A 20,075-nucleotide genomic window follows, 5' to 3' on the forward strand; every position below is an offset into this window, starting at 1 on the left:
TCTATTCATCTTACACATGAGTAATTATTGGATTTTACCACTTGTTTGGCTTAATCACGGAACAACATATGACAATGGATGAAGAGCTTCCCTCGGGTGGCTGTTTGCACAGGAGAGTCAAATTCAAAATAGCAAGTCTCCACTTGAGTAGATAAACATTCATCTGCTTTGCATCTGTGTCAGCTTACTAACCTTTCCACAGCTCCTTGTTTGGCCACTCCTGAATTTAAAAGAGCAAGAATCCTCCAGAGGCCTAACACCAGGCACATGTGTCATAGGTGTTCCTCTGTACCCATGGATGACACAGCAGCATGGTAGGTTCATCTGGTTTCTAATTTAGCTATGAGACAGTCTATGGCAATAGTTGCTCAAACTGCTCGTTGAATTGACGGGAAAATGAGAAGTTTACTAAGGACACATGCTGATCTTCAAATGCAACAGTTCATGTGGAAAAGGGCACCACCACTAACCTAAACCCCATCTACAGGACCTTCAGTCACTCCACCTGCGCAGCATAATGTGTAAGAGAGCAGCACCCTCTAAATTAAGCAATTTGGATCCCTCAGCACAGGAGGATGTTGCTCAGTCCTTATGCCTCGGTCAATTTTTTTCAGAGTTATTTATTTACTACCATTAAGGCACTCCTTCCCCATTGCTCTCGAATTTATTTTCCTTTTCAAGAACATGTGCACTTCTAAATTCTCTTTTTGAATGTATCGTAACATTCTAAATCACTTGAAGTTAAATCATGTTCCGCTATCTTTCAGGCAATGTACAGGGATCGCACTAAAAGGCCATAAAAATAATTACAGTCAGAGATGTATAGCATGGAAACAGACTCTTCAGACCAACTCGTTCACGCCGACCAGATATCCTAAATTAATCTAGTCCCATTTGCCAACATTTGGCCCAAATCCCTTTAAACCCTTCCTATTCATATAATCATCCAGATTCCTTTTAAATGTTGTGACTATACCAGCCTCCACCACTTCCTCTGGCAGCTAATTCCATACATGCACCACCCACTGCATGAAAACGTTGCTCCTTAGGTCCTTTTTATATCGTTCTTTTCTCATCTTTCTTTTTATAATTTGCCCCATTTTCTTTACCAAATATCTTAAAATATATGCCCCTCTGGTCTCTAACCTTTCTGCCATTTGAATCATCTCACCGTATTTACAGTAGCCTAAATCCGTCATAATCTTGAACACTTCCATGAAATCTCTCTTTAACGTTTTCTATTTGAAGGAGAGCCATCCCACCTTCTCTAGTCTGTCCACATAACTGTAGCTTTATCATCCCTGATACCATTCGAGTAGATCTCAACCCCTTGATACAAAAGTACAGCCAGTTTTGGGAAGGTGACACTGAAACACAAGAAAGTAGCATCTAACCTTGACAATTGCGTCCATTCACATGCTGAGTGTATCCACGTGGACAGAGGCACTGGAAGCTGCCCAGTGTATTCACACAATGGTAGGAGCAGTTGCTCTTCTCACACTCATTCACATCTGCCAACAGAAAAACAATCATGGCATTTCATAGGTGTGCAAATAATAAGACATTGCAAGTCCTCATTGTTACTCTTTTTCAATATTATACAATATTTTATCCTTACAAAAATTTGGACAATTCACTAATAATGGAATCACTTTCTACCACTCTGATTCAGAATCATAGAAATCCTACAGGCCCAACAAGTCCACACTGTCTCTCCAAAGATTAACCCACCCAGGCCCATTTCCCCTCTGCTATGATCCTTCATTTATCCCGACTAATGCACCTAACCTACACATCCCTGAACACTATGAGCAATTTAGCATGGCCAATCGAACATGCTAACCCAATCGAATATAACCTGAACATCTTTGGACTGTGGAAGGAAACCAGAGCACCCGGGGGAAACCCACGCAGACACGGGAGAATGTGCAAACTTCACACAGTCAGTCACCCGAGGCTGGAATCAAACCTGGGTCTCTGGTGCAGTGAGGCAACAGTGCTAACCACTGAGCCACCGTGTCACCCCAGAGTGAAAAGCTTCCAAATGGTGTAACTACCGTTACACTATATGAAAATAGTGGATAGGATATGCTGATCTCTCAGCAAAACTGGGCTTCGGCCTACTGCCTAGCAACCATCCCTACCCTGGCCTAGTTTCCTAGGTTAGGAGTCATTTCTCATGCAGGTCAGGCTCAGGATGTCACTATTGTTCCAGCAAGACCACCCCTGTAACAGTATAAAAATTAAGAAGATTAGATTAGATTAGATTAGATCAGATTACTTACAGTGTGAAACAGGCCCTTCGGCTCAACAAGTCCACACCGATCCCTCCGAAGAGCAACCCACCCAGACCCATTCCCCTAACATTTACCCCTTCACCTAACATTACGGGCAATTTAGCGTGGCTAATTCACCTGTGGGAGGAAACCGGAGCACCCGGAGGAAACCCACGCAGACACGGGGAGAATGTGCAAACTCATAACAGACAGTTGCCTGAGGCTGGAATTGAACCTGGGTCTTTGGCGCTGTGAGGCAGCAATGCTAATCACTGTGCCACCGTAAGGTCTAAAAAGAACACTGACATTCTTATAGGTTTAGCATCACAGAAACTTAAACATGTGGCACAGTGGTTAGCACTGCTGCCTCACAGCGCCAGAAACCCGAGTTCAATTCCCAGCTCAGGTCACTGACTGTGTAGAGTTTGCACATTCTCCTCGTGTCTGCGTGGGTTTCCTCCGGGTGCTCCGGTTTCCTCCCACAGTGCAAAGATGTACAGGTTAGGTGAATTGGCCAGGCTAAATTGCCCATGGTGTTAGGTGAAGGGGTAAATGCAAGGGAATGGTTCTGGGTGGTTGTGCTTCGGCGGGTTGGTGTGGACTTGTTGGGCCAAAGGGCCTGTTTCCACACTGTAAGTAATCTAATGAAGTTATTTTCTACTTTGTTCTCCAGTGGTGTTTTTAACCTTCAAAATGAATGGAATTATCTACAGGGAGACCAATCAGTTTCCTCCTCGGCCCCAACATATTGTAAATGCAAAGACCGTGGCTCTACATTTTTCCTTGCCTGTTCCCTATTAAAGATCTGTTTCCTCACACCAGAACTGGATGATCTGAGGAACTCAGCAATAGAGTCTGGAACAGCACAACTTTGAATCCCTGAAAGTCCTTGACAGTGAATCTCATGAATGTGACATCATTGCTCAATACAAGTAGGTGAACAACACATGAAGCAGCACTCTGAGATTAATTCACTCATGAAAAAGCCTTATACAAGCAATCTGTTAATTTCCAAATCATAAAACATAGCCAATAATATACTGGTACCAGCATCTGATCGATCGTATGTAGCCACACTGTTATGTTACTGTGAACAGTGAAATAAAAGGAATAAACTCGTACTGGGCCTCACCCAGAATTGTTTGAAAGATTAAAAACATCACAAAACTCAGAAAACCTCCCTTGGAGTCTTTGCTCCATCCTCCTTGTACAGTATCTGCCACTCAATACTACAGAGTACTTCTGGCTCTCTGTCTATGGTATTGGCATTCTGAACAGCCTAACTAATGTCAATATTATTGTTGGGCTTTCAAGCACCATTTTCACATGCTCAAAACCAAACAACAAATAGAGTGACAGCTGTGATTTTTTTTAACCAATGAATATTCAATATTTGAATATTGCACATTCTGAGGAGTGAAAGGGAGGGATTTAACATGAAAATTCAATGTACTAGACAGTCCAACATTTTCTGCCCAAGATGTAAAACATCAAAGGGAGAGTATGGATGCTTCTTGAACCAGCACCTTTTATTGTGTCAGAATTGAAGGAGACAGGTCTAACAGCACCAAACCTCCTGTCAGAATGGCCTGCAACTCTGGTCATCTGGAAGCCTGCACAATGCAAATATGCTGACTGTAAAAAAGCATAGAAGATTCTCCAACTGACTTTTCTCTTTGTGGTCCTATCACAGAGCAGATATCCAGAATGCACAGACATCATTATATAATTGATACCAACATGTCTGCCTTTATTGAAACAAACTGATCCCTGTGGTCACTGGATTTTGATTGCATCAGCACCACTCCAGATGGGTGGGTACCATCTCCAAATTATCTAACCTCATGTCTGCTCCTCCTCTGCATCACCCCCTTGAACATTCTCTTGCGCTGGGTGCTGTTTCTATATGTTCCGAGTCAAGGACCATTATCTTGAGCTAAATTTGTAATATTATTCACAATGCCCAGATGACTCTGTGATGCTGTGGAGAATGTTTGGCTTGAACTGTGGATGGTGGGGCTGGAGTTGATGGTCACTGTCAGAGCTCTAAATTATTGAGATAATAGTTGAATCATTATGTTCTTTATATGGTACTGGCCGCATTTCCTGCTACACAATAATCAGTCAAGCTGAATTTGTAAAGATAAATTTGTCACTTTAATAATAATTTCAGCTTTAACTTCTAAGTCTGTCCATTAGATCCTCAGTGGAAAGATCCTGTCCTAGTGCTGGCTGCTCTCGCCCCTCAACACTCCTCTGGTGCGAGCTAAATTTATGCTTCACTTTACATATTAGGGAGAAGAAAAGACAATATTTAGAGCAGGATTCTCACTACTGTGCAGCCAACTCTTCTGTGTGGCCCCTGAAAGTGGAAAACTAATGCTACACCATACTGTTGCACACAGGTTAAAACAACATGCCCAGACTTATTGATAAATAAAATCATACAGAGCAACATGAAGGTCAGTAATCTTCTTTTCAGTCCAGTGCTTGAAAAGACAAATTAATATAATAGGAATACGAGACAACCTCTTAGTCTCGCGCCAGAATAATCCTTTGAACGAATCACTCCTACTTACCATTTCTTTTCCAGTGTGTCAAAGATAAAACAAATTCACATGATTCTTTCAGCTTGAATGTGATCGTTCCAAAACATAAAACCAGCAGCCAGAACCACATTTATTTCTAGTGCATAAATTTCCTCTGAAGCAGCTAAACAGCCAAAATGAGAACAGATTTTGCAGCTTAAAAGGGAACCTGTAGAGCATGTTAACAGGCTGAGCTTCACACCTAATGTCAATGGGCAACTCTTCTGTGCATGCATTAACATTTCAAACATGCCATTCCAGCAGCCAGAGTAACTTCATCCTAATTTGGTTTCCAAACTGGAATCGCTCCATCACTAGCAGACGAACTGTTTATTGCTTTTGATTCTGAAACTCAATGAAAAGAGAGTGGCCTCTTAAACCTTACAGAAGAACACCCAAATGAAATAATGGCACTGGCCAGCTGGAAGTTCCTCAGCATCACTCTTGTTCCAGCGTTATAAAAGCCATGGAAATGCAGCGTAAATTTCTGTTTATACCACAGTTCTGGTGAATTCAGGACAGTGGCGTGAGGCCAGTTCTGAGAATGTCTGAGCCAAAATATTTGTCACATTACATTCAAATAAATTCGAGCAATTAAAATCAATCTCGTCACCCGCTTGTCATCTTTCAGCAGACCAAGTTCTGACTCCATCGACACTTTTACAGAACACATACATCATCGTTGGTTTGTCGAAAAATTGAAGAGATGGTTTCCTACATAAAGGGGCTGAAAATAGGCAGAGGGATCACATTGTATGATTAATTCACATCCATTGACTGAAATTCAGGCAACATTCCAACTCCTTGCTGCCTGCTTATTATAGCGGTTTCTGTTTACATACAATGCTGGTCATTGTAAAGTTGGTACTGAAAGCCAAAGTTAAAAAAATTTGTCCACCCCAGTCCAACACCAGCATCTCCACTTCAGTAACAACAGGAGCCCACAATAATAATTTCATAACAGCACTTAAAGCAAGATTGCACGGCTTAAAACTAGCATTCACCTCGACAGTGGAGGTGCATTGTGACTAGAGCAGGTATTAGTTGGGGTATAAGAAATGAATTTATCCTGGGGAGCAGCAGGGGAAGGAATAACATGAGAAAATGTGGGACTGAAGGTTCCCAGTAGCTGCAGTGGGTTTTCATGTAGTAACTGAAATGGAGAAGAGATTTCCTGATTTTGACTGTCTTCAAATCCGATACCTTCTTGTTACACACAACTTGCGCCACATGATATCTCTTTAAAAGCAAGAAATACTAAAAGCATTTGTTCAGAATCTGTTCAGATAGCTTAAATATCCATAAAGTATTTACAACTCACTCTTTCAGTTATCAATTGCCCAGTTGTAACTGGTAAGTTTTTTTTTCAGGAAGGTTCTCAATATTTATGTTACAAATACCAGAAAATCTGAAGCCCTCTGACAGAGTTAGGAAGTCTAATTAGCACAGACACCAATCTGAGTCTGTTTGCCAAATTACCTCAAATTTCAGGGTCGCATCTATCCCAAATTGGACAGAACTTAAGCGTTGCAAAGTCTTTTATTAGAATTATGCCCCTGACTATCTTAGCAACACTTGCCTGTGGTTACCAATGCAACTTCATCAGACTTGATCTGACTGACTGGAAGTTGAGTCCGATTGTTGCTTTTTCTGCATTGACATTATCAAATAAAAGAGCATAAAGGGATCATTTCACTTTTGAAGTTGTTGCGCCATGTTGGTCAGGAGAATAATTTTAAAGCAATGCAGTCATGTGATTCATAATGATGTCAACGTTGTGATTGGTTATTGGTCTTTTCTTTAAAATTCAATTATGGGACACTGATCTTATTGGTTGGGCCAGCATTTATTGCTTGTCCCTAGATGCCATTGAGAAGATGGTGATCAGCTACCTTTTTGAACCACTGCAGTCCATTTACTGTAAGTAAGCCCACAATACCATTAAGGAGGGAATTCCAGGATTTTGATCCAGTGGTAATGAAGGAATGGCAATATATTTCCAAGTCAGTATGGAGAATGGATTTGAGGGAACTTACAGGTGTTCTCCTGTATCTGCTGTTCTTGTCATTCTAGTTGGAAGTGGTTGTTGGTTTGAAACATGTCATTGAAGAAACATTGGTGAAATCCTGCAATGTATCTTGGAGATGATATGCACTGAGCGATGGTGGTGGAATAAGTGAATAATTGTGGGTGTGTTGCCAATCATTAAGTTGTAAATATTATTGACAATTTTATGAAAGTGAACATTGTAGAACCACACTGTGCTTTGTAAAGGAGAAAACACGAGGAACAACCACATACCTCCACACCTCTGTCCATCGGAGAGCAACTCATAGCCGGGGAAACATATGCAGTTGAAACTACCCACAGTATTCATGCACTGGTGCTCACAAAGTGTGTGCCCATGAATTGCACACTCATCTACATCTAAAATCAGAGAGAAGCACAGTGAATGCCTCTGTTTTCAGAAATGTAACCGTCAGCACCGACTTCATCAAAAATCACCATTTACCGCATATCATCAATATTTATTATGTGAAATTACAATACACACTAAACAAATGATCAGACTCACCACCCCAATCAGCAGCTCTTCCTATATGAATTGCCAAAGATTTAATACAACAATTATTAGTAGCTGGTGGAATAAGGGGAGTCTGTGGCACAGTAGTGATGTCACAGAGGCGCAGGTTAGTGTGGTATTGGCACAGGTTCAAATACCATAATTGTCGGTGTTTTTTTTAAATAGTTATAAAAGTTTGTCTCAGCAATGGTGACCATGAAATTATTGTCACAAAAACCTATCTGGCTCACTAAGGAAGATGATCTGACTATTCATGAGTGTTCTCTCAGAATCATACAATGTCTCAGATGCCATCATGATCACGCTGGGTATACACTGTCCCACCAGACCCTTCAGAACTGGAGTGGCATAGTTGAGATACATACAGAAAGGAGGTGGAGTGGGAATCTTCAATATTGATGTCAGACCCAGTTAATTCACATGGGCACAGCTCCTGCTAATTACCTACTAGAGTCAGCCTCAGTTGACAAATCAGCACCACTCCATGGTGAGCAGCGACTGGAAGAAGCAGAGAGAGTGCCAAGTGAACAGTATTTATTTGGTGTGGCGGCTTCAATGTTCATTGTCAAGAATGGCTTGGTAGTACCACTACTGACTAAATTGTCCAAATCCGAAAGGACATGGCTACTATATTGGGTCTGCTGCAGGTGATCAGAGGTTTAAGGAGAGCGAAATAACTAATTGACCTTTCAATCTACCTGTCACAGATGCACCTCCCCGTGACAGTATTCGGTGGGAGTGAGCCCTGCGCAATCCTTGTGGAAAGAAAGTACCATATTTACATAGAGGATACCCTCCATTGTGTGATGTGACAGAACCACCAGTCTGAAGGGTTAAATTACGAACAAGTAGCAAGTAAAATTTGGTATTGGTATCAGCAGCAGGAAACTGTTATTCACACATAGTCACATAGCACAGCAGATCGTCCACTCTATCATAATCAAGCTTGTCCCTCACCCATATGAAATATATATTAATTCTGGGTTCTAGAATATGAATTGTGCTCGTCATGCAGATCAGGTTTCTGTCCTAATGTTGTATTATAAAGTTTATTGTTGTTTGTTCAAAACCATCAAATCTTGTGACTTTCTCTCTTATAAAGGCCTCTCAAACTGTCAATTTGTCTACTTCAAAAGGAAAGTTACTGGTCCGTAGCCAGATCGTAAATTTAGCCATCAGCTCCAGGCTCATCACACAGGCATGGAGCAGCATGCAATAGACAAGTGTAAGCAATCCCAATACCAATGTATCAGATCTGAGCTCGTCCATCATGCTTCATCCTGTTGTGAATGGTGGTAGAATAATGAAACAATTACCAGGAGGAGTCAGCTGCAAAAAATATTCTCGTCCTCAATGAGTGGAAGGCCCAGCACATAATGACTTTGTTAAAGACTGCCATCTTTGATGCTAGGATCCTGAGAGGCACCAAGGTGTATTAGCATTGTGGTGCCTCCAGGTGCAGATAGCTGTTAACGTTTCAGTCTTTTTCTTTCATGCGTATTCCGGACCACAAGTTACACTGCAATAATTTAGCATGACTCCTTTAATAGCTCCTTTTCGAATCTGCAACCTTTATACTGACACTTACAACACATAACAACTTTTAGTAAAGCAATTAACAGTTACGATGCTAACAATTAACAGTTACGGCTGTAATTAACATTTGCAACATAATCATTAGCATTTACAGTATTAATCTACAAAGACAATATTAAACACTAACGCAAATCAAAACACCTAATTCAAATTATCACCAGAATAATTATTCAAACCGTAGGACAAACTGAATGAACCCTATACTGTGGAGGAATGTGCGAAGAGTAATTTCCCAGTGCAGTGTGTTGTGGAACTAACTGAACAATATGCTATTTTAGATCTAATATTATGAAATGAAATTAGTAATCTTATTGTCAGACAACATTTAAACTTGATTATAAGGTGCTTTTTCCCAAGCTCTTGAAAGACAGAACCATGGAGATGGATTCATTAGTAATAATCCTACAAAATCTTATAGATGCTGCAATGGCTCTTGCAAATTGCAAGTTAACAATGTCATTCAATTTTTAGGAAAGGGAAGGGGATAAGAAGAGAAAATAGGCAACTACACATTTGTTAGCCTGATAGAAATAGTAGGAAACTGTTAAAATCTATTACAAATGAGATGATAGTTGGACACTTGGATAATCATTATAGGATTGGGCATAATTGGAGTAGATTTATAAACTGAAGTCATGTCGGATAAATCTGGTGGAGTTTTTTTGGTGATGTTACTAACAGAGTTGATAAAGGGACTTGATAGGTGCGATATTCTCGGTTTTCATTTTTGAAAATGTCCCAACAGAACGTTGATTTGAAATTAAAGCACACATAAAAGAATGCAATTCACTGATACGCATTAATGATTGGCTAACATGCAGAAAACAGTGTTGAAACAAATTGGTCATTCTCACACTGGCAGGTTATGACAGGATTGGTAGTTGGGCCCACTGGTCTGGAACGAGATCAAATGTCACAGCTGCAAGTGTGTGGATGACACAAAATTAGATGGGGATGTATCCTATGAGTAACATGCAAAACGGCCTCAAGAGGATTTGACAGATGTGGTGAGTGGGCGATAACATGGGAGATGGAATATAATGTGAAAAAAATATGAGATTATTTACTTTCACAGGAGAAATAGATGTGCAGTGTGTACTTAAATAGTAAAAGTTATGAAGTGTAGATGTATGAGGGAATCTGGGTGTTCTGATTGATAAGTGACAGCTAATATGCAGGTACAGCCAGGATTTGGGAAGGTTTACAGAGTGTGTCAGTCTTTATCACAAGATGACCGGGGTACAGGAGTACTGAAGACTTCCATGAATTGTACAGATGATTAGACTGCATCAGGGTACTGTGTCCAGTTTTGATCCCTTACTTTAGAAAAGGATATTGTTGCCAGAGAAGGAATGCAACAAAGTTTCACCAATCTGTTCCAGAGATGACAGTACTACCCATGAAGAACAAAATAAGCCTGTATGCTTTAAATTTTTAAATAATCAGGGTGGTCTCACTGAAATGTGCAAAACACCTCAAGGAATAGTTCAGGTAGATGCAGGTAAGATGTTTCTCCTGGTTGGGAAGACTGAAACCAGGGATATAATTGTTGTAAGATAAGTAATGTGTTTTAAGTTTTTTGAACTTCATATTTTGACATTCAAAATCTTAATTGCAGAGAAACACAACAATTGAAATATTTTGAAAGCACTTGTATGATCTTGTTATTCACTTTAAAGTAGAATTTGTTAACTGAACCTGACTGACTAATCAGGTTTGCTTATTTTAAAAACTCCTTATAGCCCATTTTCTTTGCTACTAATTTGTACCTTCTTCAAATTTGAAAGAATCTTGATACTTGCTTTGTTGCTCTTTTATTTGGCTTGAGAAAGCGAATGGAAAATGCATGGCAAACTGAAAAATGTGTGTTGACTCGATATTATGTTTTGCTAAACAGTGCAGCTTTTGGAAGTAAGGAGAGGACTGTGCTAACTCTCTTTATTCTTAAGCTGAACAGTGTGATGGCAGCAGATTCAATCAAGATATTCAAGTGAGAAATTTGGAAAACAAGATTGTGCTGTGCTACAGTGAGAAGGTAAGGTAATAGTGTGATATCTTTGGAGGGCTGAATAAAGAGCACACAATATATGGAGAATCAACACTGAATTAAAAATTGATTGAGTCTGGCATATACATATAAATAATACATATATACACAAATGGTCTCAACATGTTACTACAGTCCTCTCTCTTTAATCAATATGGTGCACAATGTTCAAAATCCCACACAATATACATGCGCCTCTTGTTTTCCAGCTGATTGAGTCAGTGATCTCCTATTCCTGAAAGCATTACCTCTGACCTTGACTCAAACTTTCAGAGTTTGGGGAAGGACCTTGAGTTTTCTGGACCTGAGACTGGGGAAAAGTTTCTTGAACAAGGAGTGATTCTTCTTTTCATCACACAACCTGACTCTGGCTTGGACCTGAGCTGGTTTCAGGTACAACTTGCACTAGAGAAACTATCTATTTGAATCTCAGCTATTCAATTCATCAGACTCATTCCATTGCTCCCAACTCCCTTCTTCTTCATGAACCTCTACTGCCAAAACATGACCGACACGTAAACACTAAGCTTTTCGCTCACAAACGTTCTGAATTAGTATATGTGAACATCAAGCTTTCCTTACAACTCTTTTACACCTCTCTCTTACAAGTTACTGATAAACATAGCAACTACTTATGGTGACTGGATAGCTCTTTCTGAAGCCAGTAGAGACACAATGGGCCAAATAGAAACATCAAATTTTACAGTAAAGAAGATGGCTATGTTCCTTCACTTCAACGTTTTCGTTAAACTTCAAACTTCTGTACTTCCCAGAGGGCAATAAGAAAGGAATCTTATTTCATAAATCTATAATATCTTGAACAATTTATTTATATAATGTTCATTTTGAAAATGATTGCGATCAAATACAGAATGGGACAATAGCTACTTGTAGAAATTTCCAACAATTTTCTCTTAATCTACCCATCATGCCTTTCTTTCTGCCTGATTGTTTCCCTTCTACTGACTGGAAGAAACATAGCTTCAGTAATTAAAGTCTAATTCTAGGCTGTCTTCCAGGAAACAATTCGGCTGATGATAATATGAGGTTTAATGCGATAAATAACAGATAACCACCAGTTTCTGATGCAATGTTGTCTGATGTTTCTCTGAGATTGTATTTATAATTCGTTTATCAAGAGCATACCACAAATTTGGTACCATACACTCTACTGCTCCATTCGAAGCAGGATTACAAGGTGGAACTCTGGTCTGTTTTAAGTCATTTATTTACATGAAATTTGAAATCACGTTTGGAAAAAAAAGCTGAATTGTCACACATTATTTCCTCTGGGAACCTAAAAGCAGCAACTAAACCTTGTAAAATCCTTGCAATGAATAAATGAATGAATGATTTTATTATCCCATATGTCTAGGAAGATACAGTGAATAGTGCTTGCCTGCCATTTTGAGACAATCCAGTGCCATTTTGAGTTACATAAAGAATTAAAAGAAATTACTTAAATAGAGTTCATCTTCTGTTCAAACTGGGTTTCGCGCCTGGCCCCAGGACTCCTCCAAGATCTCTGGATGGTGTTCTGGTCCTCAAGGAGTCCTGCTCCAGGTACAGCAATGACAATGCCGACGCCCCAGGAAACTCTGTTCCGCTTCTGCGGTCATCTCGCCGACACTACCAAGAGTCCCCGCTCTGGGCACCACTACCACCACAGCCAACACCCCGCCACAGCCTAGAGTCCAGGTTTGGGGCCTACCACAGCCAGGAGCCCCCACTCCAGCCACCACCAAGTGTCCAGGCTCAGGGCCTACCACAGCCAGGTGCCCCCACTCCAGGCACCACCAAGAGTCCAGGCTCAGGGCCTACCACAGCCAGGAGCCTCCACTCCAGGCACCACCAAGAGTCCAGGCTTGGAGCCTACCGGCCCTCTCAGTCCCTGCTCCAGGCACAGCCACTACCACCAAGAGTCCGACTGTATGAAGTTCTACACATTGACAACATGACTTGCGAACTTCTATACTCTGTGCCCTAACCAATGAAGGTAAGCATACTATTAAGCCTTCTTTTTTATTAGGTTCTCCATTCTGTACAGTTCCACTATGTCTTCCATGTTTTTAGCATACTTAATCCACCAAAATAGATTCTCACTAGGCTTTTTGTCAAACCCATCCTGACAGATTAAGTGAGCTCTGCAGATGCTGGAAAAACACGGCATGTCAGGCAGCATCCGAGGAGCAGCAGAGTCAACATTTCGAGCATAAGCCTGATGAAAGGTTTATGCCTGAAACGTTGATTCTTCTGCTCCTCAGATGCTGCCTGACCTGCTGTGCTTTTCCAGCACCACACTCTCAACTCATCCTGACGGATATAAAAGGACAAAATAAGGTAGCCTGGTCCTACTGAGATCTGGCACAGAGATGACAGGTCAGTTGCCTTTCTTTCTGTGCTGTAATTCTGTAACGTACCTGCACAGGATAGATTATCAGCACCAAGTGAATATCCATTTTCACAGGAACAATGGAAACTCCCTACTGTGTTGGTGCATGTTTGTGGGCATATCCTCTGACTGCTGTCTAAGCATTCATCCCAATCTGTAAAAGACAGAGAAAATAACTTTTTCTGAAAGGCTTATTGTTGTTTCTTTTATCTTTCCAAAGCATTTAAAACCAAGAAATTAAGAATTCCATTGATATTAGGAGGGAATACAATGCTTAGTTACACTGAGGAAATCTTCCTGGTGAAATCACATTTGGGGAATGTTTGCCGAATTTTTGAACTTTTAGGATTCTGCTCTCTTCTCTCAGGAACTGGGGCCTTATCCTGTGGCTGGATTTTCTTTCCTTTCGTGGCAGGAATTTCCTGTTGTCATGATCCCACCCCCTGCCCAGCATTAATGGTATTTTCACAGAAGGATCAGATGGATTGGAGTCTGGGCAGCTGAGGTAGGAATGGAGCCAGGAGGTAGCAATGATGGGCCAGTTAGAAGGTTCTCTTGTACTCATAGGAATAATGATTCAGCTCTGCATATGAGTGTTACATTTCATAGCCCTCACTTCCACACCTCCTTGACTCTCCCATACTGTCTTGACCCTCCCATACTCTCTCCTTACTCTATGATCTACCATATCCACAATATCCTCTGCATGACTGCCCACATATCTGCATGTCCACTCAACCAGAGTCCACTATGGACAGAACACAAAGGCACAGTAATAACACTTTGGGGATGGCAATGGCCTAGTGGTATTACTGATAAACTATTAATCCAGAAACTCAGCTGAAGTTCTAGGGACCCAGGTTCAAACCCAGGATGGTAGATGGTAGTATTATCTGGAATTAAGAATCTACAGTTGACCATAAAACCATTGTTGATTGTTGGAAAAACTTATCCAGCTCACTAATGTCCTTCAGGAAGGAAGGAAATCTGCCTTCCTCACTTGGTCTGGTCTATATGAGACTTCAGACCCACTGCAATATAGTTGATTCACAACTGCCCTCTGAAGAGGTCGAGCAATATACTCGGTTATATCAATCATTATAAAGTCTCAACAAATAAAAGAAACCCGATGGATCACCTAGCATCGACCTAGGCACTGGAAAAGACCACAGCAGAAACAGGCCTGTCGATCTTGCAAAGTCCTCCTCACTAACATCTGGGGACTAGTGCCCAAATTGGGAGAGCTGTCTCACAGACTGGTCAAGCAACAGCCTGACATAGAACTCTGGGTGGGGGGTTTCAATGCCCACAGTTACTGAGTGTCAGGCATCCAGGGAGGTCCCTCCAAATCACTCATCAACTCCTCAAAGCTGGAACAAATAGTCTGCCTGTCAATCATAGGAAAAATCAAAAACGCGGAGTACAATTTACTCAGCAGCAGTTGAACCTCAATATAGTCCAATGCAGATGAGCAATTTACCCACTGGATAAATTGAACCAATGCATCCAAAGATGTGTCCACTTTTACAGTGCTGGGCAATGCTGGACTTCACCTGACGAAGGAGTTACACTTTGAAAGCTTGTGATTTCAAATAAACCAATTGGACTACAACCTGGCATCATGTGACTTCTGACTTGGTCAGTTTAACATCACTTACCTTTTCTAACAAAAGGTGCGATCAGCAATCCTTGCATATAACATCCATAACTTATTAGATACCAAAAGTATACAGCATGTGAAGTTAGCAACACATTTTGAATGTAGCTGACAAAGGGCACTTGGCTCCAGAACGTCTTCCTCCATGATTCACAACACTTCTGAGAATGACATGGCCCAAATCTCTTTCAGAAGGCCTCCTGACTCCATGAAAATTCCAGTGGGTCAGAAATCCACCACCTCCACAATGGAGGCACTGGATTGTCATGTATCCCACATCCTTAAAATGGAAACTGCTGCAGGAATCCCAGAGTCAGGTCGCACCAACCTCTTTCTGCAGCAGACCCCATCATCCCTCAGCTGACTAAGGTGTGCCCTGCTTCAGGATGTAAAATCCAGCTCTAGGTTTGATCTGCCTGACCTCAGATTTCAGGAGGTGGTGTCCTCTTACCTTCACATGTCTTTCTATCACTCAGGAGTCGGAAACCAGCACGGCAGGAACACAGGTAGCTGCCAAAGGTGTTGTGGCAAGAATGGTGGCACACCCGGCTCTCCCCAATCCATCGGCACTCATTTATATCTGGAATGAAAGAGTCACCACAAAGGGTCAATGATAAAGAGACAGTACCGGCAGCATAAATCTCTCATGGAGAATATATGTGAGCAAAACCGCGCAGGCAACATACCAGTCGGATCATTTAAACATGGAATTCATAAAGTCATTATGCACGCGACACCTTATAAGATGGTTATACAGTCTGTTCTGATACAACGCGATTGTTCCATTCCCATGCAATCCTGTATTATAAGAAAATTGCGCAATAGCAGCACCATTTAAACCAGTGGGACCAGAATCGCGTTATAGCCAACACAGGTAAGGAAAGTTTGCATTCTACATGTAATGTTCTAAATTTTCAACTGTGTTGTAGCCAATTTGCATTGAAGAAACACACGTATTAGCAGAACCAATTGCATTTGAACAGTTCTCCACGAATTCAAGGCAATATGGCTGGTCCCTCTTGGTGACAGGCCCAAGTGATTTGGTTGCCATTAAGATACAGAGCAAGTTCTATATGCAACTCAAGTGTAAGCTCGTACAACTGGACCCAGAGGGAGAAGCTACTGTTCCGGTTGTTTGCACAGAGGCAGGCTAATCTAGGCAGTTGAGGATCGAGTCCATGACAGGTGAAGCTATGCTGAGCATAATGGACTGCTGTTGGGTTAAACACCCAGCAAAAGGCTGGTGTTGACAGAATATGGAACTCAGGAATATGGATTGAGTGAAGAAGATTGGCTTTAAAAGGATAATAGAGAATTGACCATGATAAGACAAGGATGTGATAACTTGTCAAAATTTTGGAATAAGTTGGAACTCAATCTTATAACTATAGGTCAATGGAGACAGTGGTGTAATGAAACGTTAATGTTAAGGTGTTGTGGAGTTTTCCATTGTGTTAAGTGCTAAATAGCAAAGACAACTGTTCTGTAATTTATTGGACCAGTTAATTACCAGTTAATTCACTCCTCGGTCCAGTGCACAGACTCAGGCAAATTCTTGGCTCCACAAGTTAAACCTTTAAGAATGGCTGCCGCCATATCAGATTTTAAACCTGGGATTGCATGCTGGATTTGAAGTTGGGACAGACAATTCCAGAAGAACTGAGGCTTCCAGCAGTCTTGTCCTCCAAATTTAAACATTTGGGAGCTATAATTTGTCAAAATAATATTTCAAAAAAACCTTGACAACCCCTCCTGTTTATTGGGCTGTACTATATTATGAGCTTTTACCGACTGCACTGAACTCTGAAAACACACTCTCTCATGTGACATCTAGGAATCATGACCCACTATTCCCAGAGTCATCACAAAAATTAAATGTTTCATACAAGTATTTGAAATTTCCCCATTTACCTGTTTTTGACAAAACACGAATCAATTTTGGTTAACATCTTATTTGTTACACATAAGTAGATTCTAACCACTGTTACATAATTATGAACTGACATATAACTCTGCCATTTAAAACTCTAATCCCCTTCTAAAATGCTACACACACACACACACACACACACACACACACACACACACACACACACACACACACACACACACACACACACACACACACACACACACACACACTTCATGAACAGAGGGAAAAATTGGGAAGACAGCTCCCAATGCACTGAAATGATACATTTGTCAACTGCACTGTGATCTTCCTTTGTCAGGTACTTTCACTTGCAAGTGGCACAGGACAATTGGGTCAAACTGAGAATTCTCTGACTTATTGGTTAAAGCCACAGCTTATGCTGCAACAAAGTCATGATGGCATTAAACGCTCTCTTTTTCAGGCTGGAGGTGTTTTTACTACAGAGAAAAGGTCAGGTCCTTCCTTTTCAGAGGTCAGATGGATTCTGAGCAAACAGTCACACCCACAAGCTCTTCAGTGACCTGGGAGCCAATCATATAATTGTTGGTCGGCAGATGACTTTCGTCAACGACAACCGGTTACCACTTCACTGACCAATCAGGTACCTATTGCTGACCAAATCTCACTTTCTACACACCACCTGGCTCCAGCTCCTCTGTGGTAACCACCCTCTCTGCTTGAACAAACAACAATGTAATAGTACTTATCATAAGTGTCAGGTTTAAAGAAGTGCAGTATTCTCTTCCACAATGCTTGGGTTTAAAAACTGTCCATTTCCAGTTTCAGTCCACAACCAAAAACGTACAAAAATAAACAGATACTTAGCGTTTATCTTCATCCACAAAAATGACACTTGGTTTTATCGCTTCAAAGACTTTACAATGATATTATTCAAGGAAAACTTCATTCAAAAGAAAAAAAGAGCTGAGAATCTTTGTCCATTGTATGGGTTATGCTGTTCCTAACAATATGCATACACCAAGATAGGAGGATAGCCAACATCCCGTGTGTCAAATGTTAACTGATTTTCTACATCTGTGAGCTATTGAAGGTTTTGTAATGGGTTGACAGCACATGATTCAGAACATGGCAGGAGTCCACAACGCCATTAATTCTCTCTGGCTGTGCTTCAAGATCTTTACTTGAACCAACAATTGCTGTCCTTGTGCCATGCCTTGTACATTTTGTGAACTGTTGATCTGGTGCAGCCCTTTGAAACTATCTAAGGCTGCAGAGAATTCCTGTCTGGCTTCCTTTCAGCTGGCCAGTGTGGTCGATTCGCCTTCCCACTCACTTAATGGTTCCTTGAAACTCAAAAGACTGGACAACCCCAGCCATCTCATTTAGTACTTTCTTTTGTCTGGCAATTTTGTATCTGTCAAGTCCAAAACAGCCTCAAGAAACTAATCTGTCAGTGAAATATCCTGACCTAATTAAAGATTTATTCAAGGGATATGGATATTGCTGGCAGGTTTCAAGAGTTTGACCCAGTGACACTGAAAGACTGGTAACATATTTACATATTACAACTATTGCAGAAAAAAAAACTGGCATCTATCTGGCACCTTGCATCAACTTTCCAAAATATTTTACAGCCAATCGAGTATCTTGAACTGTAATCATTGTTGAAATTTGGAAAACAGCTGCCAATTTGTGCACATCAAGCTCACAAAAACAAGTAACATGATAGTCTTTTTTTAATTCCTCAATAACGATGGTGGGGAATTTGGAGATTTTCAATGCTGCCCTCATTGTCCTGAAAAGAAGAGGTCACAATCAATCATGTTGTGGTTTGCAACAGAAACCTGTTGTTGAATCTTTTCATTTGAAGTCTAATACAGAGAAAAAATATTGGCCTTATCAGGACTAGGTGAAACACTTTAGAATTTAATGCTGTGACCTATGCAGCAACAGGACTAGAGAAAGACAGTGCCCTCCTCCTGCCTTGGCCATTACGAAAACTAGAACAGGATGCTTAATAATGGTGAAAAGCTCGAACAACGGAGATCCAGAGAAGTCTAGGTGCCTTGCATTTAAATTTAGATAATTAAAGTACCATCAAAAATACAGAAAATGAACAGATTCTAGCTAGGACTAGAATATGAGGGAGTAGAAGTGATGCTTTAGTTGTGCAAAGACCTTGAGTACTGTTAACTATTCTGGGTGCCACACTCTAAATAGGATCGATTAGCCTTGGACGCAATATAGGTGCACTGACTCTGATGATCAAATTATAACTCAGGATTACACATACAACAGATTTTGTGATGATTTCAGGTAATTTAATCAAAGTTTTCAAGAAGTTAAATGCAACAAATAGGGCAGATAGTGATAAACTATTTCTACTTATTGTTGAGACCATAAATTGGAACCACAGCTTATAAATTAGAGACAGAAATAACCAGGAATAAAATTAGGAAATGTTTTTGTATACAAAGGGTGGTAGAAGTTTGGAATAATGTTCCTCAATTAGCAATCAATGTTTGATCAGTTGGCGATTTTAAGTCTGAAGTTCATAGAATTTTGTTAAATAAAGCTATGAGGGGAGAAAGGCCAAGATGGTTATATGATAATAGGTAACAAATTAACTGGGATCCCACTGAATGATGAAAAATCCTCACAGGGCGAGATGACCTTTTCCTATTCCTGTCCTGTTCTAGTGCATTCCTATTGTGATGATTCTCTGACTTTAAGAGTGTGTTTTGTCCTGGTTTCTTTTCAGGAGAGATTCAGAGACAAGTAAAGAGCAGAAAGGTGGGAGAGAGAAAGCAGGAAATTATGGACCAGTTAGTCTGACCTTAGTGGTGGTAAAGATGCTGGAGTCTATTATAAAGGATGAAATTACGACACATCTGGATAGTAGCAACAGGACAGGTCAGAGTCAGCATGGATTTATGAAGGGGAAATCATGTTTGACTAATCTTCCGGAATGTTTTGAGGATGTAACTCTGAAGATGGACGAGGGAGATCCAGTGGATGTAGTGTACCTGGACTTTCAGAAA

The 20,075-nt window shown here is 40.8% G+C and overlaps 1 protein-coding gene across 7 annotated transcripts in view; it reads right to left on the minus strand.

Moving 5' to 3' along the window:
• The window catches only part of LOC132824379 (von Willebrand factor C and EGF domain-containing protein-like), a 325,791-nt gene that overhangs the window by 114,432 nt on the left and 191,284 nt on the right, over nucleotides 1-20,075 (minus strand). For 5 of the 7 annotated variants that reach the window (XM_060838783.1, XM_060838781.1, XM_060838785.1 and 2 more), the window contains exons 9-12: nucleotides 15,592-15,720; nucleotides 13,512-13,637; nucleotides 7,166-7,291; nucleotides 1,395-1,511 (exon numbers count right to left, since the gene is read on the minus strand). In XM_060838783.1, the coding sequence (XP_060694766.1) occupies nucleotides 1,395-1,511; nucleotides 7,166-7,291; nucleotides 13,512-13,637; nucleotides 15,592-15,720 (498 nt within the window). The remainder of the gene's footprint in view (nucleotides 1-1,394; nucleotides 1,512-7,165; nucleotides 7,292-13,511; nucleotides 13,638-15,591; nucleotides 15,721-20,075) is intronic. The other 2 variants (XM_060838782.1, XM_060838784.1) reach the window with 2 other exon arrangements.

The sequence above is a fragment of the Hemiscyllium ocellatum genome, chromosome 18, assembly GCF_020745735.1.
Source record: "Hemiscyllium ocellatum isolate sHemOce1 chromosome 18, sHemOce1.pat.X.cur, whole genome shotgun sequence".
Classification (NCBI taxonomy): Eukaryota; Metazoa; Chordata; class Chondrichthyes; order Orectolobiformes; family Hemiscylliidae; genus Hemiscyllium; species Hemiscyllium ocellatum.